Source organism: Aptenodytes forsteri, unplaced genomic scaffold (genome assembly GCF_000699145.1).
Source record: "Aptenodytes forsteri isolate BGI_AS27 unplaced genomic scaffold, ASM69914v1 Scaffold159, whole genome shotgun sequence".
In the NCBI taxonomy this organism is placed as follows: domain Eukaryota; kingdom Metazoa; phylum Chordata; class Aves; order Sphenisciformes; family Spheniscidae; genus Aptenodytes; species Aptenodytes forsteri.
In genome coordinates, this window is record NW_008794747.1 from 319,113 (window position 1) to 343,650 (window position 24,538).

Below are 24,538 nucleotides of genomic sequence, written 5' to 3' on the forward strand. Positions count from 1 at the left end.
GATTTGAAGTTGGGTTTCACTTTTTTCCAATGAGAGTTCTGCAGAAAGCTGGATGTTGCTTTTCAGTTTTATTTATTTATTTGGTTTAACCTTCCTCATGTTGACCGAACACAGGTGTGTGGATATCTTATGCACTCAAGCTAATTACTACTGAGACTGACATCTGAGAAAGGGATTTGAAGGAACAAGACAAAACACAGTCAAAATTTGACCTTGAAACATTAGAAATGAGTCCAAAGGATGGCATCAGGCTTGGAGACTTCTCAACCTGTGCAAAGATTGGACCAAGGTCTGGGTCTGAGCTCTATGGATTTATCTGTGCTAATAGGAGTCCTTGGCACTGAAGCCAGACTTTTTGCCCGAGTAGATAAAGGTAGATTAGAGGGACTGCACTAACTTTAAGGGAGTCGAGCACAGCCTCCCCTGGATGTGGTGTATCCATCACGGTGTTGTCTTGTTCGGTGAATCATGGCATAAACAAGGTACCAGAGACCGTATCTTCAATAGCATTAATGGTTAAACTGTGATTTTTGATTTTGTCTCTCTTCTTTTCAGCCACCGGTACATCCACAAGTGTTTTAACAAAGTATTTTGTTTCTCGCTTCCCAGAATACCAAGTGCATTTCATAACACAGCTGTTGCAAATGTTATGGCTCCGTACACTTCATGTGTTAGTCTTTCCTGTGCTTCCCTTCTCTGAATCACATTTAATAGGCCAAGTTTTATATTTCTCTACTAATTTGTTGAAATTTATTGCATTTGTTGCCTTCCCCTCGTTCTTTTGAAAATCAGGGGAACTTCCAGATTTCAATTTAAAAGCATTTTGTTCTAATTCATTTTGTTTTTATGGAGCATAGTATTTGTTGGAGGGAGAGAAGTTGAGATCATAATCTGGCACGGTTGACTAAGTTTCTAAATTTTAAACCGCCGCCTTCTCTCTTTTTAAACATTTTCTCTGCCAATACTAAACATTTTGATCATTCAAAATGTAAATTGTACTTCCCCATAGATGCTGATGGGTTGCGGATATATTTACATACAAAGGAGCTGCTGAATGACTCACGCAAAAAGTTGTTTTTTTGTTCTCAGCCTTAAAAGTACAGTACTTCCCCCCCCCCCCATTTTCTGTAGTTTCTGGAATGATTTGCATGCCCGTCAGTCTCTGAGCAGTGTTTGAAAAGGTGCGTGTGGTTAAAATGTGTGGAGCGGGAGAACCACAAATGGTTTAAATATTTTTGCCAGAAGTGCTCGTGATAACACAACTCATGGAAAGTGGCTATGTTATATGGAAAGAACACCCAGAGGAGAACCCTGAGGGCAGCAGCGGTCAAGGGAAGGAAAGCCTGCCAACCTCTTGGGGTGAGGAGGAGAAAGTGAGGGTTTAGTCAGAATACGAAACCCAGTGGTTTGGGCAGGGGTATGATGTTCTCAAGGCAGTTAGCACCTTATAATACCAATCTTGCTAGCTGGGTGTGTGCTACAAGATCACGGTTGTGTTGGCCCACAGTGATGGTACCTATCTCCTCATTGAGCAGCATTTTATGGGACAAGTGTCACTCTGTTCTCCCATGTCCATACGGCTGCTGGGCTTGGGCCTTTGGCACAGATTCCCCTGGCATGAAGTATGAGTCGTTTCTTTTGTAATATTCAGAATATCAAGCCTGGTTCTGTTTGAGAAGGCAGAACAGCACACTGGAACTGCTCAGAGCGCTCTGGAAAGCCCTGAGCTTCTGTACATCGCCTGGGCAGCATTTCAAAATGTGCTTGGAACATGTTTGCACTGCTTAGGACTGGGATCATCTCATGAGGCCCACAAGAAACTCTGAGACTGTAACTGGCCATAACTCTCTGATATTAGCATGACAGATTTTCTTAGATCTCCTTGTTCTTCCTTAGACGTATCCAAATACTAGGTCCAATACTGTCATACCAGTTTGGGAATAGCCCAAGCCTTTCATCAACTATTTATAGGATTACTTTATAAAAAACTTTATTCTATACACGTGATAGTAGTCCTTGAATCTGAGGAGTGCATATATTAGTCTCTCTTGGCTCACTTCCTCTGACTTATTTACTGTCTTCCACCTTGATTTTTCTTTTAATTTGGAGCCCACTCAAGAGTAGGGTTCCAAATTAAAAGATGACCCTGCAGGAGACCTGCATCCATGCAGTTGTTTTTTGACCAGCAAGCCGGTCAACCGATGATCATCTCTAGAGGCTGCACTGCTCTCCTCCACTTTCGTCACAGCTTTCTATTGTCTGGTTTTTGTGTGATCTATCTATTGACTAATGCTGTATTATTTGCTTCAGAATTGATAATGTTTGTGTTAAGTCCTAAACATGGAGTCAGGAGGTAGGTAGAGGCTTTTCAGGCTATGTGACCTCTCCTAGCAAACTTCGAAGGGCATCTGTTGACCAGCCCTGGTACTGTTTGTTTTGCAAGGAAGCAGGGTCTATAAAAAGGCTTATTACTCAATGTAAGTGATTTTCTTTTTGCTAAGCAAATATTTGCAATATATTTTGGGAGATCAAGCATTCAAAGTGAAAAAGCAGGATACCTGCCAGGGACATGGGAAGCATGTAAAGGACACCTTTAATTGGGAGAATATGGGATGGTTTTAGTATCTTGGATCTACAAGGAAGCCAACACAGGCTCCTACCCCTATTTTCACTGAGCTCTAAGGCTTTAGGCATCTCAACAAATCCAGAAAACTCTTCCCAAACTGTCTTTACTTCAACAGCTTGACTAGTTATTCTTGCAAAAGCCAAGGTACTGTGGAACAGAGACAAATCCTATGACTTTAGCAAATGAGCAAGGTCCTAATATGGGGCTTTCCTAGAGAGTAGTTTATTTTATAAATGCCTGAAGTAACTAACAATGCCTAGTTATGGAGAGCATGTCACTAGCTGGATGACTGCTCGCAGCTGGTATCATAATTTCTGGATCATTCCTTTGGCTTGAATAAAAGTTACAAAGTTAGTATGTGGCTTAAACTAGTTGGCTTAAGAGTAGCAGATCAATGCTGGTCAACATGTAACTTCCACGTGAATTTCTCTGTGCTGTGGTATTGACAGGAGGCCCAATTTATACGCATGTAGTTTATGAACAGTGAGAATACTGGAAATGAGGTCATATTTTGTATAAACATTTATTTCAACAGTTTAAAGAACAAGCCATTCAAAACATCTGGAAATCACAGGAACATGAGGCATATATAATAGCAATATCTTAAATACGCATTAGTGATACAAAGTCATCTTTCACTCTGATAAAAGTTACAAATTCATTTTTCTAAAAAATATTCAAGCCATGAAATATGTTTAGGTAATACATATATACAGCATCTAAGTTTCTTCTTTCCTGTAGAGTCCGAGATGCTAGTGGTTTGTATGATAGAAACAATGTGCTACACCTTAAAGGCTGGATTGGTTTGGATTGTATATGCAGAACTAGGCAAGTAATTTACAGACATCATGGCTAAATGTGCGTGTCAGTGACAGATCAGGCTTTTGAAGATCACGTGCACATACATTCCCACAGCTGCTCACCTATTCAGAACAACTGATGTAGTTATAAATCATTAGGTCTGGAGTTACTTCTAGAATGCCCCTACCTATATTCTAATTAAACTAAGACCTACTTTTCATTATAACTCCCTGCCATCAGTATGCTGTTATGCTTCCAGTGGTGATTTGGTAAAATGTGTTTGCCCTGTTTTAGTATGTGTGGATTGATAAATAATTGTGGTTTTGATCAGCTACAACTGTTTTAGCCTCATCTCTAAGGCAAGCATTTCTCTTTCTATTTCATAGGGAAGGTCAGCATTAACCTGCACTTCAAAGTATTGTTTGATTTCTTCTACCTCCTTTTCCCAGAACTCTTTGGAGATATCAAACAGTTCGGTCAAGTTGACATCTTCTAAACCCTTCAGGTTCAAAGCAGTGTCAGCAGGGATGTAACCTATGGTGGTTGGCTTGGCAGAGGCTTTCCCTTCAATTCTGTTGAACATCCACTCCAGCACACGGGAATTTTCTCCATAGCCAGGCCACAGGAATTTCCCTTGGCTGTCTTTCCGGAACCAGTTAACATGAAAGATACTTGGTAGTTTTGCAGCTGGACGATGTGCCATGCTGAGCCAGTGGGCCAAGTATTTGCCAAAGTTGTAGCCAAAGAAAGGTCTCATGGCAAATGGATCGTGCATAATGATTTTGCCTGTTCAAAACACAAATGGAGAATGTAAGGTAATAAATAGCACATTTATTCTAAAGCACAAAGATCCAGATCCTCCCAGGATTTAGTACCCATGGTCCCTGAACCACCCTTCTGCATCTGAACCAAAGAGCTTTAAGAAACAATACGAGCATTATCCTTGATATACAAAAAAATACAAATTAAATTAATTTTTGTGATCAGTGGAAATTAATTTCCTAAATCTCATGTCAAGCAGCCTAAATGAAGATCCTCAAGAGCTGGCTTTCATTGTTCACGTATTTATGTTGAGCTCTAGCAGAAGAGAAAATTTAAGTTTATTTATCCCAGACTGTAACAAGAACTCCATATCAAGGCTTCTGGCAAACCCATGCCTGCACCCTGCTCTGTATGCTTGCCACCTAGGGGATTATTTTCCTTAATTTGACTTTTACAGAGAATTTGGCTTTTAATTCCAGTACAAATATTTTCTATTGTGAAAATGCACAGGTTGCAAAATTAGCTGTCAAGACTGAAATGCGAAAGAGCAGGGGAGGAGGACAGAGCAGGCAGTCCAGGGAGGATTGCTTTTAATACAGGTAGGCAGATTAAATTTTGATTTACCTTTGTGCTCAGCAGCTGCTGTTGCTTCAGATCTCATAGCTGCTCCTATAAATACTCCATGCTGCCAGTTAAAGGCCTCATATACAAGAGGCACACCTGTAAAGAACAAAATCACTTCAGTAATTAGAGGTCCAGAAACATTTTTATAACAGGCTTTGCTACCGGAGATACTGCTGAATATATGTTACATGTATTCTAATTTTTCCTGGGTTTTAATCAGTTCATTTCCTGCCTTCTTATAGCAAAGAAGTTTATATGAATGTTTTCAAAACTGGCTACTGATTACTGAACACATCCATGTTTAGTTGCTCAGTGGGAGATATCTGGGACCTCAGAATCCCCAGCAGATTTTACTGGAAATAGAATCTGGTCCTGTGGTCATAATATTAGGCTCAGACCGAGCATTACTTCTATTTCTTTTCCAACTTTAGGTGACCTTTAACAGATGAATTTATTTTACTTCCTTTTCTGTAAACTGTCTACAACTCGTTCATTTCTCTAACCATTTCCTATATGAACTAGTTAAACCGCAAGCAAACTGAGACAAGTACAGCAATTTGCTATGTGTCTATGTATTACCCAGGTTAGTGGGTCCTGATGTCTCTCCAGCCCTTTATTATTATTACCTGTCTTGTGTTAACATCTAACAATTCAGACTTGAAATATCAAAGGCTGTAAGTGTGTGTGTGTCAAAGACTAACATGGAGAAGTTAGACTAACATGGTTATTTCCTTGCTTTTGCAGCTGTGAAAGCAAAACCTGTGTCTATGCTCTCCTGGTTGTGGCTGGGATAGAGTTAATTTTCTTCCTAGTAGCTGGTACAGCGCTGTGTTTTGGATTTAGGATGAGAATAATGTTGATAACACACCGATGTTTTAGGTGTTGCTAAGCAGTGCTTACACTAGTCAAGGACGTTTCAGCTTCCCATGCTCTACCGACTGAGAAGGCTGGGGGTGCACAAGAAGCTGGGAGGGGACACAGCCGGGACAGCTGACCCCAACTGGCCAAAGGGACATTCCATACCATGGGACGTCATGCTCAGTACAGAAACTGGGGCGGGGGGGCAGTGATCGCTGCTTGGGGACTGGCTGAGTGTTGGTCGGTGGGTGGTGAGCAGTTGCATCACTTGTTTTTCCTGGGTTTTGTTCCTCTCTTTCTCTTTTGTTTTCCTTTTCATTCCAATTTGCTGCTGTTGTTGTTATTATTTTAATTATTAAACTGTTCTTATCTCAACCCACGAGTTTTCTTACTTTTGCTCTTCCGATTCTCTCTCCCATCCCACCGCAGTGCGGGGGGAAGGTGAGCAAGCAGCTGTGTGGGGCTTGGTTGCCAACTGGGGTTAAACCACGACATATGCCCAGTGTGTTTCAACCCTTCTGTGGTCAGCACTTCAGCCTTAATACGTGGCTGCTGCATCTCTTACCAGCAGGCCTGCGGCCTCCAAATATTATCCCTTCAATGGGCACGCCTTCGGGTGATTCCCATGCAGGGTCCATGATGGGGCACTGGCTGGCTGGAGTGCAGAATCGTGAGTTGGGATGAGCACAAGGTTCCCCTGTATAGAATACAATGAAAAGGTCATAATGGCAGGATTAACTTGAATTCAGCAGAGAAAGCCAAGAGAGACTGTGGAGTGGGCCAGGTTACCGTTATCTGGGGTCCAATCCTTGTTCTTCCATGAAGTTAGTGTTACTCCTGGTGGTAATGGCTCATCAATGCCTTCCCAATAGACACCTCCATCACTGGTTTCTGCTACATTGGTAAAGATGGTGTTCTTGAATATGGTTTTAATAGCATTGGGGTTTGTTTTGACTGAGGTTCCAGGGGCGACACCAAAAAAGCCATTTTCTGGATTGATTGCCCTTAAGTTGCCTGGAAGTTAAATGACAAAATATAAGTAAATCAAACTGTTTTAACTCTATCTAGAATTTTGTAGCATGTCTTGCTGCACCTAAAAGCAACCCGTACTGGACTGTAAAACAATCCAATTTCAGTTCCATACCTTGTTCATCAAATTTCATCCAGGCAATATCATCACCCACACACTCAATTTTCCATCCTGGCAGGCTTGGGTTCATCATGGCCAAGTTAGTTTTTCCACATGCACTAGGGAATGCTGCAGCAAAATACTTCTTATCACCTTCTGGATTGGTAATGCCCAGGATCTATTGAAAAATTAATCAACTGTTAAGCACAGTCTTTTTTCTTACACTTTTCATTTTGAAGATTGTCTCCCAGCAAGTGGTAATGATAAAATATTTAATTATGCAAATTTGTTCCTACAGAAGAAACACCACATAATATAGATGACAAATAACTCAAACTATACTTTATTAATCAGAAAGTCTACTCTTCTTGCACTTAGAATATCTGTAAGGAGTTCTTTTTAAAAAAAAATCAGGTATGTATATAATTCAAACATTTATTTTTATTTTGCTGATGAAAGATACGCAGACTATACAGCTGTGTTTCTCAGCTGAGACAGAAGAAAACCAGGCAATATTCTTTTGGCTGCACGACTGGAGTGAAGTGAAAGCACTTCACGTACGGATACTTCTGCACTTCTCAGAGTCCACAGATATTTTTTTCTGAGACTGTTCTCTTATGCACTTCGAAATTCTTTTTTTCAGTGGTATTTTATGGTAGCAGAATGTTTAAATGACAGCAGAAAGTAAAGGCAGGAAGGGTACAAAGCAGAACTCATTTAGAAAATCTAATATTTGCAGATTTTTGAGTGCATAGACATCTTGAAAATTGTCTTTCATATTATAAAAACTTGCATTAATCTTTTGCTATTAGACTTGCAGGGGCAATGTGGATGCCCAGTGATGATGTTTAGGCTCTGCTCAAGTACATGGGTCTGCCTACAAGTAGCCACTGTCAGAAGTTCCAAATCTTTCTTGGTTTCTGATTTTACAGGTATTATTTTAAAATGTTTGGTACTTAACCTTGCAAGCAGTTTCCTATTTCTCATAAGTCTGCCATGTGTTAAATTCATATCTAACGTTACAGGACTATCCATATGAGACTAATTTCATTGATAGCAAGATGTGATGTATTTGTGTTGAGCTAATTTAGGGTTTAATGGCTGTTCAAACACACATGATTTAATAGCTCTTACCAGCATGTGCTCAGCTAGCCAGCCCTCCTCTTTGGCGATTCTGCTGGCAATTCTGAGAGCAAAGCATTTTTTCCCCAGTAAGGAGTTTCCTCCGTAACCGCTGCCAAATGAAATGATCTCTCTGCGATCTGGGAGATGGGCAATCAGCGTTAACTCCGGGTTGCATGGCCAGTTGTTGATTAATGGTTCTGCAGAACAGAATGTTGTACTCATGAATGCAGCAGTTTCCATACTGGATCACGCTGTTGTTTTATCAGCATCGAGCCTCTGACAGCACCCATACCAGATGCATTAAAGGAAACCCCCTGGTAAGTACTAGGGATAATAAACTTTCCGTGAAATCCTCATTGAACTTTAATTCCTTTGAGTTCTGAACCTAGTGCTGTTGCACAAACCACCCTGGTCTTCTATGGTCAGTGTCTCCCACGTGCTGAGAACATGCAGTCAGCTCTAAAACATGCCCCTGGGAATTTCCAGGGGTGACAGTTTTTAAAGTCTCTTACCTTTTAGTGGTAGAGGACATCCAACTGAGTGAAGGCATTTTACAAACTCCCCATTGCTCAGGGCTTTCAAAGCAGCTGTTCCCATCCGTGTCATGATCCTCATGCTGGCCACTACGTACGGTGAATCTGTCAGCTCAATCCCAATCTTGGACAAAGGAGACCCAATAGGCCCCATGCTGAAGGGGATGACATACATTGTACGTCCTGGAAAACAGGGAGCAGCCAGATGTGGCAAAGAGGGAAACAAAACTTCTGAAATAATCTTTATTAACATGGAGGTTGTTTCTCACTCCTTTAAAAGCTGTTTGTCTTGTGGGTGTTTCCGATGATGTTTAAAGAGCTGTAGCTTTGTTTGTCTAATTGTGTAGCAAAAAAATTTATCTTAAATGCTGAAAGCAGCTGTTCAGACAAATTATCTAGCCAGCAGTAAAGGTGGGTGGAGGCCAAGTTCTCTGTTGGTATAAATCACTGAGCCTGAAATTAATGCTGGGGATGGGGGTCCTCCATTCTCACCTGACTTCCTATCTGCTGCTTAGTTGCTGTGTGACTTCCTGAAAAAAATCACCCAAATTTTCCTACCTTACTTTGCCCCTCTTCATGAAGAGAAGAATGCTGGAAAGAGACTGAGGACTATCCTTGCACTGGTATTTGGTTTGATGGTAAAGATCTGGATGAAACCATCAAAGTGATTAATATCAGGGGTATAAACCTAAACCTTCAGCTAAAATCTTTCTTTAAAGATTACAGTAACTAGTAGTAGTAGTGTCTCTGTAATCCTAGAAGTTCAACGTCAACTGTTCTTTTCTTCCCTACCTTGCATGCAGCCTGGGAACCTGGTATTGAAGGCTTTCTCAAAATCTTCTTCAGACATCCAGCGACCCAGCTGGCTAGTTCCAGTTTTAGGGATCGGAGTGGTATCTCTCTGTTCTTGAGTGATGATGACAGTTTTGCTCTCAATTCTTGCCACATCTCTTGGGTCAGTGAGAGCCAACCAGCTGCATTTCACCAAAAATCAGGAAAATAGACTTTAATTACCAATATAGCACTTTTCACCCTTCTGTGAGACTGGTTTAGCACAAAAGGGTACAATGCTTTATAAGGCCAAAACTACAGTGACAGAGCCAGTATAACAGACAATCTCAAAAATCAGTCAGATACATTCTCTCATGCAAATTGTTGCAAGACTTTCCAGTACGAATAACAAATTATATGGCCTAGGAAATTCTGGTTACATGTTAATAGTACTTTGCCTCTTATCTCAGTCTTATTCTCCGTTGCTAACTTCCAGGGAAAAGTTAATCTCATTTAATTGCCATTCTCATCAGTGTGAAGTTGTTTTGCATGGGGACCACAAAATGATGCCTCAAGCAAAGTGGATGCCAAGCAAGTACTTTAAGTGTTGGTATAAGTGCCTGTGGGATCAGAATCCAGCTTAGTGGTTTGGCATAGTCCTTTAAGTTAGAGGCATCACAAAAGAAATACTGAGTATAAGCATGATCATAAAAAGTGAAGGAGTTTATTAAAGGGGATTCTTTTTCCCCTCTAAAGAATTTTTGCCATCTATTTACAGTAGGGAGGATTGTTTTACATTTTCACCTCTGTGCATAGAAATTTTCCATGAGTATAAAAATGTTCTAGTTGGGCTGTCATAACCATCATCACTACAGCTCAGCATATAATTAACAATGAATAATTTATCTGGTGAATCTTGCCCTTTTCTCTCCCAAATAGTCTGCAAACAGATTGCCAAATTCCTGCACTTAGTTATTCAAAAGTCTTTGCAGATTTCTTCCATGAAGATCTCTTGGTCGGCACGTAATTCCTGAGTATGTACTTGTTGTTAATTTTCTCCTTTCATGTTGGATTAGTTGGGAGAGATGATGAAATATTTGAAAAAAGTATTTGCTGAATACATTACAGTCAAAGCTCATCGGCATGATATGAATAATGCCTATATACTGAATAATATTTGAACACCCACAGAGCTATCTGAATGCCACAAAAAAGTATTTGATGAATAAACTAATTGACTAAAATAGTAGAATTCTTCAAAAGATGTATTTGCTAAATAATATTTAGCCATTGCTAATGATTAGTTACATAAGTCTTATGACATTATTTCAGTTCCCTGATGTAACTAATCAATAGAGGCAATGTACAGTTGATAGTCCAATTGAATAATATGCTTTATATTAATTTTTAGAGGAAAAAGTTTACTTTTCCTGAGTATTTCATCTATGTAAGCTACAGTGCCAAAATGTTCATGGAAAGCAAATACTGAAAGGTTATAAGCAGTTTTAAAAGTAAACAGGATAGAAAATGCATATTGCAATTCTGAGTTAATACTTGGACTTCCTTCAGGCTACTCACCAGTTCTCATACTTGCTCAGCTTCTTGATCATGCCGTGTTCTACCATGATGTCCAGAATTTTTTTGTTTTCTTCTTCTGAGCCATCGCAGATATGAATGCTCTCAGGCTGGCACAGCTTGGCATTACTTTCAATGAAATGCCTCGCTTCTGGAGGCAGGCTCTGCAAATCCCCCTGGACAACCTTGGGCATGACATTTACCTCGGCTTTCAACTGGGGGGGCATTATTGAACCTGTAGTGGATCTTGTTGATTGCTTTGAAATACTGATCACAATCTAAAATCAAATATATTGGGTGTGTTAGCATACTATGACATTCTAATCAGTGTCAATAAGCCTTCCTAACAACGTGTAACACAAAGGTAGAATTTGTAATAGACTTGATCATGTACTTCTGCTTTAAAATCAATATAGAGAACTTGGATTACTGGTAATTTCAAGCTGGAAAAAATAGAGGTCATTCTACTTACTGTCTTTATAAGATTGAGTCGGATGTCAGAGAGGATTCTGCTGTCCCTTTCAGTTGATCCTGTTTCACTTGCTTTGGAGTACTCTTGCAATCACTGCTTTCCAAGGAAGCATCCTCCTTCCTTAAATATTCTTCATGGTAGTGTCCATCCCACTAGGTGAGGTGAGGGAGGCTTATCCTTTACGTCACCACTGGATCTGTCTTGGGACAGTGCCACTGACATTGTCATCATGCAGAGTTGTCAACAAAGCAGCCCTGACGAGGTAATCATTTAACAGGTTTGATTAATGAATGCTGAAAGCGGTGATTCTTAGCCCCTGGGTTTGCTGTTTTGAAGCAGTTACAAAATTTAGCAGTTTAACCGAATTTTAATTCAATTTGGCTTTGAAACCAAAAGCGTCGTAACTTCTCGGTGTGTGGGAAAGGTTGAGTACAAAGAGTATCTGGAACCAGGAACACAGGGGTCGTCCAGGCAAAGCGCAGTTGGCACATTTGGTAGGCAGATGCTCGCTAGTTGGCTCTGAAGTGGAGGCTCGTCTAAGGTGTGTTTACTCACCTTGGGAACATTGCCTGATCGGGGGATAAAGTCCAACAGTGAGCACTGACAGGCCTGAATAACCCTACATATGCCTGCCTTGGAGGCCTTATGTTTGTCCATGCAAGTCTAAAAAAACCAAGCAATGTAAATCTAAATGTTGGGTTTCCTTCAGTGCAGGAGAGAAGGTTTTTGATTATGGCTTGCTTTAGCCTCTTGCAAACTGAACAATTGTTTTCTATTGCTACAAGCTCAGAAGAGGCAGATTAGCAACTTTCTCAGTAATTAACCCCCTCCTTCAAATGTTATGACCCACATAAGACTCCCAGTAAAATAAAACATAAAATATTAACCTGTCTTTAAATTAGTACTCAAAGAAAAGGCACAAAACTGCTCAGGAATGTGGCTGCACACTTTGTTATATGTGTGAAGTGCACTGTATGCATATGTACATATACAGACATGTACATATCTGTATCTGTTGTGGCAGGGGATTAAAACAACAACCACAAACAATTTTATCCCCCAGCCACTACTACTCTTACAATTCTGAGGGTGAGAGTGTGACCTTAGACATTTTGAGGTCTTCCCTCTAACTGTTCCTGCCTGTCTGTCTTTCAGCTCTTTACCTTCCCCCACTCCATTTTAGACCATCATGCCCATAAAGAAAGGCTGATCTTCACATCCATTTGTCCATGCAGTTTGGGTGTGTGAAGACTGAAGTATTTCAGACAAATAAAACTGTAGAAATAACCCTGCTGCCATTTCATCTCTCTCTGCTTGCACCCAGTCCCAACAAAGCATCTGGAGCCTGGATGAGGCGATGCTTTCATGCCAACCTGTCACTTTTTATATTGATGGGGCTTCCACCATGCATGTAAAATATTGTCAATGGTAGTTTGCAGAACAGGAAATCTAGGAATCCCAGCTAAGTTTCAGGGAGTTCTTTAAAGCAACAAAATTGATGTGAGTATGCTATATAAAGGATGTTCATAATCCGTTACCCGCTCAGGTTCGTGCAGTCAATGAGATGTTTCCAGCAAGGCTTTCGCTGAGGCAGCCAGCAGTGATTTGCAAGCCCTGAACAGCCAGGTCTGGTAGAGCAGCACGGATCAGGATTGCAGCTCGCCTTCCTGCCCTGCAAGTCTAAAATACCACAGAGCTGAATCTCACACTGCAGGAACACTTCCCCTGGGACTGTATCCTCTATCTGTCCTGCAAAGCTTTTTATTGTATTTTGTAAATGCGAAGGGAAGAAAATAGTGAAGTAAGAGGGGCTGTCCTTGATGCACTGCAAGGCCAAACATTCCTGAAAAGGAAAACAAAAATCTGGTAGGATAAGAGGTGCTAAAGATTGCTCTAGATGGGGCTCTGCTGTAAGCAAAGGTAAAATCAAAGACAATTTAATAATGACAGCGGTGGTGGTTGTCTTTGGAGTCCACATACTGTGTTGCTGGTGGAGCTGATCAGAAATATTTTGCCAACTGTTTTCCTTTTAAAACATATCATTAAGTACTTCATTAAAATAAAATGGGCCATAATCTTCAGTAATACTAAGCAGACCCCTTTTTCAGTGAAGTACAAAAATACTGAGTCCTTCCTGCTGGCCAGATAAGTCATCATACATAGAAATAACAACTGAGAGTAAAACAGTAATGCTTCAGTTGTCAGAAAAAAGACAGTGGACCAGAAAATGATCATATTGCAGCACAAGAAAAGTCAGAATAAAAGCTTAAAATTGACAGTGTAAGACAGCAGGATTAGTCCTAGTGTCTCTTCAGTTTTGAGCGGAGGAAAATATCCCCAAACCCGGAGCATTAGTTTCTGCCAATTAAATTATAGTCAGGCAGGTGTTGTGCAAATTTTCTCACACTGCAATCCTAACCTCCCACAATCTTGCTATACAAACTGTGGGCTTCTCTTGAGAAGACACTAAATATGCCAAATTGGTGGCACTGTGTTATGAACATATGTCCATTAAAAATCACATTAAGGATTCCAAATGTTTTTCATTTGTGATGGCAGCAGGGCTTGAGTGCAGATGTCCACTGGGAATTCTAGACACTTAAGCATCAAATTACTTGTATTTAGGTAACACCTCCCATCAGAGGATCTCAAAGCATATCACAAACACACAGTAAGCCTCAAGCCCATATATAAAACATGCATAGTATTTGGTGCAATGAAATAACTGGAGCATATGCAAATCAGGGCCAAGATTTTTTTTTCAAGAATCTTCTCATTTAGAGATTCAGCTTTTAGATACCCAACAGAAGGCATTAAAGGTTTAATCTGAAGATACTGAATTCTCATAACTCCCAGTGGCTCCCACAAAAAAACCCCAGAAGTAGCATCTCCAATGGCTCAGTTACAATGGTCTTGAGGTGTTCACCCAATACCAGTGTGTACTGCTGTTTGCCATGTATGCGTCTGCCTTCTGGATTCAGTGAGCTGGGAGATCTCGCTAGTGAGAAATATGGGAGGTGGTATGGGGGCAATGTAAGGTCTTTTTTAAAAAAAAAAAATTGTCTTGAATGTAAAGTTTATTTTCCATTTAAATGAGAAATCTTTTTTAGTAGTAACTATATTATAATACTCATCTAATAGCTGATACAATTTCTTTGGATTGAACTTTTTTTGGCACCTTTTCTCTGTGCTTCTTGACACTTGAATGTGATGCTCATCAGGTGTCTTCTTGGAAGCTGTCAAATTATTTAAATGAGTGTAAATCTGACATTTCAAGATGATAGTGTTCAACAAGTGCCTTGAAAGGAGTGTTTTCAGGATGTTTGCTTTGATGGACACTATTCAGGCTGTTCAAAATAGAGGTTTTGAGGCACTTTGACTTTTATGGACTTACTGGAACTCAATGCAATAAATGTAAAGGTTCTTAGATGCTCAGAAAAAGTGTCATAAGAAAGCTTAACTCATCACTACAAACCAAGGTGCCACAAAGAACTCTCAATGAGATCTGAAAGTTGTTAATGACATATAATAATACTCAGAAATTCTACTCCCCTCCCATTGCTAATTATCCTACGTATTGTCACCTCCAAAGAGTTTGTCACTTGGGTTTTTGTTATAAAATTGTAGCTTTTTTAAAGATTCTCAGAGCTATTCTACTAACGGAAGAACATTGCTTCTTGATTGTTATTTTTGCTGTGAAGTTGTGCTCAGCTGATACTGAGCATACTGCGATTGCTGCTGGACTGGATGCTGCATGAGCCCAGATCCAAGGGCAGCCCTTGCAAGCGTACAGCTCACAGAGATCAGGGCAGGGACTGCTCCCTCAATTTCCAGAAGAAAACATGAACCGTGCAAATTGCCTGCAGTTGCAAAAGAGCCTGTGACTGAGCCAAGTGTTTATTCCGGACCCTGCACAGCCCTGTGTGATATTTCTGCCTCACAGCCCCTTTTCTTACAGGCAGTTCTTCGGCACTGACCCAGCTGCAGGAGGTCTCGGGGCCCTGGCCACATGTGCTGCACACTCCTCTCCTCATGTGTCACATGAACCGTGAGACTGAGTCTCTGGGACCAGGCAGAACAGGTAGCGGCAAACTGGGAGTACAGTGCTTCCCTTCTTACCTCCCTCTCTCCAACCCTAAATGATACAGTATTTGTTTTGAGCAGATTGTAAGATACAATATTTGTGAATCACTAAGGTGATGTAACTTTGTTTGCCTGTCTTCAAGTGGCTTGTTCTGATGGCAGAGGAATGAGAAAGGGGAAAAAACCACCCAGATTTATCGTAATTAGACTGCACTTTCATTAGCCCGTCCAGCATTTTCATCTTGACAACAGACATGCTAAAACTTCTCAAAACAAATGGAAGTACATCACAGCAGAGGGGAACATGCATTAGTGCGTGTTTATGGTCTCTGATGAAAGTCACCAACCTTTGGTGCTTCATTTAGTATCAGCTTGAGCGATCAATCCTGGGCTGTATTTTAGGGAAAGTCCTGGCTGTGCCACAGTCCATGCCAAGGCTGACGTTATACCACAAGCAGACTGGCTTCTTGCTTGTTATTATTCTGCTTTGGCAGAGAAACTATTTACTCTTTTTGGTTCTCTTTTCCATTTTCTCTTGTAAGGAATAAAAACTGGAGTCTTGGCTAGGGTGGTACTGTGGCACATCCACACGTTGCCTGAAGGATACTGGAGGTTTAATTCCCTCCTGTCACACTGGTGACCCTTCTCAGCAACACAAGACACTTAGTTTGGACTCTGATTTTACACCTAGATCTCAGGTGGGAGACGGCACCCCACATGCAGAGCAGCAAGTGGCTTCCCATTAATGGTGTTTGTTCAATTAGTGGCTTTGAGCAGCTTGTTATTCGCTGTTCATCATTCTCTCTCACCAGCTCATTGGCTCTGGAGATGGGATTGATTCATGTAATTTTAACCCTGACAAGTAGTCGCTTTTTTGGAACTATTTCTCAAGCTGTGACTCTAATCTGGAGACTCCTCCCCATAGGAACACTGTCCTCTCTTTTGTAAAACCCATATCAGGGATGAGTGTGAATGTGAGTAATGGGCTCTGTAGCCATTGGTATCTGATCAGTGGCCGGGTACGTGTAACCCTGTCAAGTGTGAGCTCGGGAGCTCTTCCCATCTACTGTAGAAGGCCTAATAGGCACACAGAGAGTCTGGGCCCACCAAGACTTCACTGACTTTACCTTAGCCAGCACAAGGTTGGTAAGAACATGACTATGATTTTTGCATAGTTACTGCATTTTTTTGGCTGGATGCACAGCAGAACCACAGCCAGGAGAGAAGGGGACAAACTGTACTAAACAGAGTGGAAAACAGTCAGCATAAGGTTGTGTGTTTCCCTTCACCTATGTAGCATCTGCTCTGCTCAGTCATACAAAGCCCAGATGGCACCGAGATTCAGCTTTGCAAATAAAAATGGTAACCCTTGCTGGAGTGAAATCTGTTTACCACAGAGGTGTGTGTTTGCAGCTGTCAAGGGCTCCCTGCTTCCTACCCATGGAGGGGGTAAATGACAAATCCTTGCACACAGGTTCAAGCAGCAGGAGATGTTTCAACCTCTTGTTCAAGAGCAGTTTTCTGGCTTCCTGCTGATAACTAGGGTCCTGCTAACTGTGCCCTTTTACAGAGATTTCACCTCCTCAGGCCTTAAGAAATGATATGGCAGTACCTTTTAAAATTTAAACTGGTTTATTTTTTTCTAGGATGAGATAACCCTGTCTCCTCCTGCTTCTTCCTTCTGCTTGCCATTCATTATTTCTCTGCGATCCTTCACTTGCCAGCAGCTCTCTGTTCTCAGTTGTCATTTCAGGGTTACACAGCTCTGTCTACCTGACTGGCAATGTGTTTTTTGTCATTCATTTAAATACTTCCATTCACCTTTTCTCTCTCTCTTGTCACTTTTATCCCTCATTACATGCAGTCTGACCCACTGGACACAGTTCCAGATGTCCTTCATGAGCCGACTTCTTTAAAGAAGGATGGCTCTAACCAATAAGCGTGGGTGCAGATTCAGAAGGTTTAGGTTCTGTTTCTTCCTCTGCTATGGATTTCCCATTTAACTTTGGACATGTAACTTTACATCCCCAAGCCTTTATCCTCTCCATGGGAAGGGGGTTGGGAGGTGATAATGCCAATTTCTCTCTGTTCTTGTGCATTCTTCCTAGTTTGGTAGATAGTTCCCGGCCAGAGGAGTTTAAAACCTAATTAGATAAGATCATTATCTCTTCTCATCTTTAGATCTGTGCCACAGATAGTCCCTGCTGGATCCTCTCTAGATTATTGTAATGCAAATGGTATGTTCTTATTTGAAATGAAAAACATTTACTATAACCTGTTTTCTCCTTTGATAGCAACACAAAAGCACCAACTTGGGCTGAACTGTGTTTTCTGTTTCAAGTGAGATTTGTCTGTATTTTTCCCAGGAAAATAGCTTTGATGAATATTTCAAGCATTTTGTAACACTGGAAGCAACAACAGGATAGAGAAGCTGATTGTGCAGAAATAAAAGCCAGGCTACATCTAAAGGTCAGAAGGCAAATGTGCCTATGTCAAGCACTACATACCTTTTGGTTCTTGAACCTGACTGCTGTAGGAAAATCAACATTACAAAAAACCAATTGCTTCTGTAATAGATCCTGTGTTTACTGGAAAACCCTGATGTAAGTGTTAACATGCCAGGTGAAATCCTACGTACTGTACACTTATGCTTAGCACATTTCTAATAGGAAGAAGGCAACATGGGTGGACCACAATGGGATTTTTTCAATGTAAAAGCATTTTTGTTTTGTCAGTGTAAATGGTTCCTCCCAGACAAGTGCCACAAGTATGATTATTGCTACAAACATCACTCGGTAAAGAGGTCAAGGATTCGACTAGACCCTGGAGATCATACATTTTTCTTAAGCTTTTAGGAAGACAGAATTCTGACTCTGCTGTACATGCTTCTGTTGACTGACCATCTGTACCTGTCTCCAAATTTACTGATTCAGGATGATTCATACACATATGAATACTGTTCACTTAAAGAGAGACCTCATACATGAGCTTAAACTGGTATGTACAAATGAATAGCAAACAACTTGCATTCTGCAAATAAAAGAAAACAAGTAACCCACTTGTTAACCTTGTATAGTTCAGGTATTTGCATTGCAATAGCACTAAGGCAGTACCTTGTTATTTTGAGTGAAAGCATAAATGCGCTCTGCTCAGGAGATCTTACTGTTTAAGACAGAGCAAACGAAGGGTATGAATGACAGATCAAGAGACTGTAAGTTTGTAGAGGCAGCTCTGAACAGAGTAATAACCATTATTCACAAAACACAAGTATTTGCTTTCCAGGCACTTCCTCATCTTGCTGTTTAAAAAGATTATGAAGAAGAGGACTAGAAGGCTGACTTTGTTTATTCTTACAGGAGCATAAAAGGTGTACAAGTATGCCTGCTATACCATATTTTTGTTACCTGTTCCTGATGGAAAGGCATGGGGCTACCTGGTTTTGGTCTTTAGGTGATGATTTGTCACTATAGTAGGGAGGAAGACTCTAATATTTAAGGTATCTCTGCTGATAAATATCAAGGAATAAATCACCTCCTGTCAGTGAAGTCACACTAATACACGTGTCTTTAAATATGCCCTTAAATGTTGTAGCCCATTCTAGATTTCTTTGGATTTTTGAATTGAGAAGCTTGATTCAGGCTCCTCAGAAACTTTGGCGCCCATGCCGATTTGTGATCTGAGCTGGAAAAATATTGCACTGCTCTTCTGCACCAACCAACTCCTTACTGCTGATTTTGCAATGTTTAACGTGCACTTGCTGCATATCCACGTGGAAGCAGAATTTGAACTCCTTTGGGCTGTACATCTCACTCATTGATTTATTAAGACAATGATTTAATCATCTCGTTCTCTGGTGATCCTATTAACTTCCAAGCAATGGTGCCTGTTTAGCTGTGCACAAAGAGCTGTTCTCAGAACTGTTTTCCTGATTAAAGATTAACAATGTGATAAAAGCAAGGAAACATGGGCATCCTTGGAGTTTGTTTCTTACATCAGTTGGGTTAAACCTTTACTATCTTTTCTCACTGTGTATCTTCACTTTGTGTTTGGCAATCAAATTCTGCACAGCTCTAGCACGTTTCCTCCAGTTTAGTCAAAACAAGAGGAAAACTTTCTGCCTTTTAAACTTCTAACTTTTTGACCCTTGCACAAACAGCAGCAGAAACCTTTACTAACTAACTAAGGGGAGTTGTCTTTAAAACTTTCTTTGCTATCTCTCAGATTAAAGAGTATTCTGTAAAAACAGTGGAAGTCACTGAGGTGTAGTTAACTGTATAACCATGCTAATGTCTTTTGAAATGGAAGAAGTAATATGCTTCTCAAGTAAACATCCTTCTTCCAAACAGACCCAGGCACGCAGATCTGCTGTTTGCCACAAGCAGCAAACAGAGCATTACTGGATGGCAGAATTGTTTCTAAATATATCATGATGTTAGATGAAATGGTTAAGAGATAAATTGCAATTATGGTTAATATTTTTTAGACCACTTCCCTGACTTGTATCTGAGCAATCAATCATCCCTGGTACTTTCAGCTCCAATAAGCTTATGTTAAATACTTCCCCTTTTATATATTCCACATCTGTACACTATTATGCCCTGGGTTTTTTTGTCATGCTATATAATTATAATCATTAACAGTATGGAGCAGGATTTTAAAAGCATAGGCAATACTTGAAAGTATTAAGTCTTTTAACTTAATAGAAGTTGCTTTGGTTCTTCTACAAGAACCACTCGTATTTAAAGAGATGATTTGTCTTCTCAAAGTCAAGATTAGCACTGGAGAGAGAGCAAAGCAAGGCTTTCCCTGTGCCTTAGGCACAGCCCACATCTAGCTGATTGTGCGAGAACGGCACAGTCCAAGCAAGTACTGTGCCTCCGAGAGGGCTCTGCAGCTCTCCTCGCCCTCCTCTTTGCACTGAGAAAGAGAAGTGGTAATGTATAGCCGGGCTAGACACTAGTCAATCAATACTCTCCAGGATGACTTCCATCTGTCTTTGCTTTGCTATGCTCCCATCTTCCCTTTGCTTTGGGGAATAAGTAAGGAAACAAGTAGGACTGTATATTCTGAAGTTCCTGGGTCTGAGGTCTGACTAGCTTTTATAGAGATGGGGACCAGAGAATTGTGTTCTTTTGGGTAACAAGAAATTCAAGTCAGATCTGAATCCTAAATGATGTCTGCTAGAATAAACTGCAGCTCCCATCTCAGAACCAGATGTCTGGGGGGAAAACAAAAAAGAAAAAAAAAAGCTAGAATATTTTAATAATACTCTTCTTTTCAAGTGATCAGTATCTTTTCTGAAATTCAGACTGTATAATTTCTCCTGAGAATCTTCCAGGCCAGCACTGAAGCAGTAAGTTAATTCTGAATCTGCAACTTTCAGTTGCTTAGAACAGCATCCAAAAGAACATAACACCCCCCCCCCTCTATTTTTTTTTCTCACTCATTAGCTGACATGCTTTCATTTTTTTTTAATTAAGGTCTTTGGTGGTCTCTGAAGAAGTGCTTCATCTGTGTGAAAGTGAGATGCTAAAAGAACAAGTTGACAACAGCACCAGAAAGTACAGCAAAAAGATTTCAACCATTTAGTGACTACAACTTCATAAACTGAACAATATTTAAAGGAGCTACATGAATTAGGAGATTTTAAAAGTATACTCACTTTCTCTGAAACAGGTGATGGTGTGAAGGAGGTTATCTACTGCTGTCATTATTAACAGGGGCAATATCTCACTGCAAAACAGGTGATGAAGGTAGCAATTGTCCCTGGTGTAAAAGCAAAAGTAAAGGCGTATATGTTTTCAGACCGGTGTTAAGGCACATAGATACCACTATGACAGGTGCAGTGTGAATACGACATATACTTGGAAACAAAAGTGAGACATTGGAAGAAAGTGAAAATGGAAAACTTTCCAGATGCCAGGTGGAAAATGGTATTAAAGTTGTCAAAATAAGTCACAACAAAGACTGGGTTTTCTCATAGGCTAACAGGAGTCATGTTCTGGAGGAGAATGGAGTTTTCAATTACAAGATGGAATATCATAAATGAAACAATCATGAGCATTGGAGGTTAAATTGGGGCTTATTTGTTTGGCTTTTTTGCTTTGGTCTCTCTCTCTCTTTTTTTCTTTTTCTCTTTCAAGTGTACTGCAACAGTCCTGATTTACTCCGAGTTCTGTGGACGGGTCAAAAATGGGTAAATAAATCACACTGTTATTGCTTCACATAGTTATCTATTCTGGGCCTAATTCCAAACCCATTTAAATCGATGGCAATCCTTCTGTTGGCATCAGAGGATTATAGTTTAGGACCTATGATAGGAAGATGGAGGTGCAAAGCATACACAGTCAAGGCTGGCTATGCAGCCTCTGCAGTCATCCAAAGTGATTTTCTAAAACACAGGAAGGGAATGAAACTGAAGACTTTGAACTACCTTCAAGGTCAAATATGCTTTATGTTACATGGTAATGAAGCTTTTCAAAAAGTCAGCTCCATCTAACAAGCATTAAGCATCTTATACTATAAAACACATTATTCAGATTTAAGACTGACAATCTGAACAGATAATCCAATATTTTACTCATCAAAGAAGTCAGCTGAGCTGTTTATACTCGAAGGAATACGCAGATCAGAACAAAGTTTGCTGTGTTTCCTTAGTGCAGCCAAGGGTAGAATTTACTCTGCTGATTTAGGATTTTAGTTGTCCGTGTATTCACTTTCATGCACTGGTAGATTCTTATAAGCAATTTATCTGCAATTTTGTGGCTGAATTTTGTTTCTTTCTGTAATATTACTTTAGCACAAGAGAATGTGCCTACATTAAATTCCTTATATTCCTTATAAAATACTCCTAACAAACAATAATTCATATTGAGTATGTTTACCCCCCAAAATGTAATTATGACTTAAAAAATAAAAAAGGTCCTCTATTCTTTTCGTGATAGATTTTTCATGCAGACTGTTGATCTGTTAGAAAGAAATAGACCCTTTAGAGGAGAGGGTAGAAGCTTGACTGCAGTTAGAGATAGATGATGCAGTAGGCAGTATTGGTAACTGGAGATTGTATACACAATAGACCATAACGGCCATTATGGAGCTGTTAACCTCTATTGTGTCAAAACGTAATTAGAAAGTGGTTGAGTTTGTAGATTGCTGATCCAAGTGGTTCCTTTAAATTCAACAAAAATGAACTGAACGGTTATTCTGCATTTGAGTTATAAATCCTTGAAAATACCAGTTTATAATGGAAATAATGACAGACCTTTAACTGTAGCTGCATGGATGGTGCTGGTATTAATAATGCAGAAGTACAAGGCAGGACAGCTCTTGGATGCTGATGACTGTTCAAGTGCAGAAAAACTCATTAAAATGACCTAAAGGAGGATATATTATTATAACAACTTTTTTCCTCAGTGCCCTTCAACTATCATAATTGCACAGTATATGTAGCAACTTGAAAAGATTCAGAAATGTGTAAGAAGTATAATCTCTGGCTACAGTCACCAGCAGCATAATTATATGAATATACTGTGTATTCTGCATCCTGTTCTTTGGTTTTGAGAGCCCACAGATTCTGTAGATGATGAATAATGTGGTATCTAACTAAAATATCAGCCCTAAATTGCTGGAATACATATTCAACCTCAAATAATTGCTTTGGATTTGTGTTGATTCCAAGTAACATAATAGTTATGACTAATTTGCAGTTATTAAATGTAAAAAATTTGTATTACTTTTGCATTTAGGATTCTGCAGAGTTGTGGATAGGAGTAGTTGTTGTCAAGGGTATTTATGGGAGTTACAGGAGCTTGCTATCTCTAAGGATAAGGCCCAGTAAGGTTAAAAACCTAAAATCAGACTTGCCATGAGATTTGTTTTTCAAGATGTGAAGGTTTTGATTTTTCATTCTTACAACTTGTTACAGTGGCCCCGCTGATGTACTTTTCACAGCTACATCCTTTGCAGTAATCCGAATCACTGGCTTTTCCAATGGTGCCACATAGCACCTGCTATATCTCAGGCACCCAAAACACAGAAACAGTAATAATGTCCCTGCCAAATTCGGTGGAAAAGGGGACGTGTGGTTCCTGGGTACCCAGCAGTGTTAACTGTACTTAGAAACACACCGTATAATATTGGCTTTCTGCAAAACACCACCTTGTCTGATGGAATAGTACAGCTAAACAGGCCAGTGGCATTTGCTGCTATTTTGTGCTAAGGATATTTCACAAATGCCAGGTTTAATGGGTTACTTACACAGGCAAGGAAAGCCACAAATTGGTTAGGGGTTTTGTTTTGTTTTGTTTAAAGGTCAATACGTAGTTTAGCAGGATCTGGACCACGCTGGGCTATAGTCACTTTGCAATGTACTGTACTTTGCAACTCACTGAACTATTTAGAGATAAAGCTCCAAATCCATTCTTTGCACTAGTGTATAATAGAGTATTAATAGTAAGTGGGCCTTATATAATGTTTGATGGTTGGAAATTGCTAGTCTAGAAGGGTACACAAGATTAAATGTTAAGTCTCTCAAATTGTACAAGTTTACCTCAAAGACATTTTTACAATGCCTTTGGAGAACTCTTAAGTCTAAAACTTCTTGTTCTCATTGAATAACCAATCCTGGCCTAAAGTATAGTTTAATGATGCTTATATATCGCTCTACTGCCTCTGCAAACGTACTTCAGCCAATTTTACAAAATACTTCACCTCCCAGGGTAAGAGATCCTGTGGCACTAGCAGTCAGCCAGCTCTTCAGCAGCACTCCAGTGACATGGCACCCAGGCTGAAGTGTTTCCGTGAGAGAAACATGGGAAGTACTTCAAATATTTTGCAAGTGGGCTGTGCTGGTTTTGGCTGGGATTGAGTTAATTTTCTTCCTAGTAGCTAGTATGGGGCTATGTTTTGGATTTGTGCTGGAAACAGTGTTGATAACACAGGGATGTTTTCGTTACTGCTGAGCAGTGCTGACACACAGTCAAGGCCTTTTCTGCCTCTCACCCCACCCCACCAGCGAGCAGGCTGGGGGGCACAAGAAGCTGGGAGGGGACCCAGCCGGGACAGCTGACCCCAACTGACCCAAGGGACATTCCACACCACATGGCGTCATGCTCGGCATAGAAAGCTGGGGGAAGGAGAAGGAAGGGGGGGACGTTCGGAGTGATGGCATTTGTCTTCCC

General features: G+C 40.3%; 1 protein-coding gene across 2 annotated transcripts; it reads right to left on the minus strand.

Annotated features, from left to right (window-relative positions):
* Positions 1–3,132: 3,132 nt before the first annotated feature.
* PCK1 (phosphoenolpyruvate carboxykinase 1) lies at positions 3,133–11,373 on the minus strand. 2 transcript variants are annotated; one of them, XM_009274046.1, is made up of 10 exons: positions 11,277–11,373; positions 10,808–11,071; positions 9,251–9,432; positions 8,438–8,641; positions 7,935–8,122; positions 6,816–6,978; positions 6,461–6,685; positions 6,237–6,368; positions 4,814–4,909; positions 3,133–4,213 (listed from the first exon to the last, which is right to left on the minus strand). In XM_009274046.1, exons 2-10 carry the CDS (start codon positions 11,029–11,031, stop codon positions 3,759–3,761), a joined length of 1,869 nt encoding a protein of 622 aa, XP_009272321.1. In that variant the 5' UTR covers positions 11,032–11,071; positions 11,277–11,373; the 3' UTR covers positions 3,133–3,758. The 2 variants fall into 2 exon arrangements, with proteins under 2 accessions (XP_009272321.1, XP_009272320.1); XM_009274045.1 differs by lacking the exon at positions 11,277–11,373 and having other exon boundaries at positions 10,808–11,076.
* Between the last annotated feature and the right edge of the window lie 13,165 nt (positions 11,374–24,538).

Bases quoted from the DNA above. Each gene is read 5' to 3' on its own strand.
- PCK1 (XM_009274046.1), bottom strand. From the start codon at position 11,031: ATGCCCCCCCAGTTGAAAGCCGAGGTAAATGTCATGCCCAAGGTTGTC. The intron at 8,642-9,250 runs GTAGGGAAGAAA...CCTGTTTTCCAG, and splicing joins GTTCCCAGGCTGCATGCAAG to GACGTACAATGTATGTCATC. The intron at 8,123-8,437 runs GTAAGAGACTTT...TCTGTTCTGCAG, and splicing joins ATGTCCTCTACCACTAAAAG to AACCATTAATCAACAACTGG.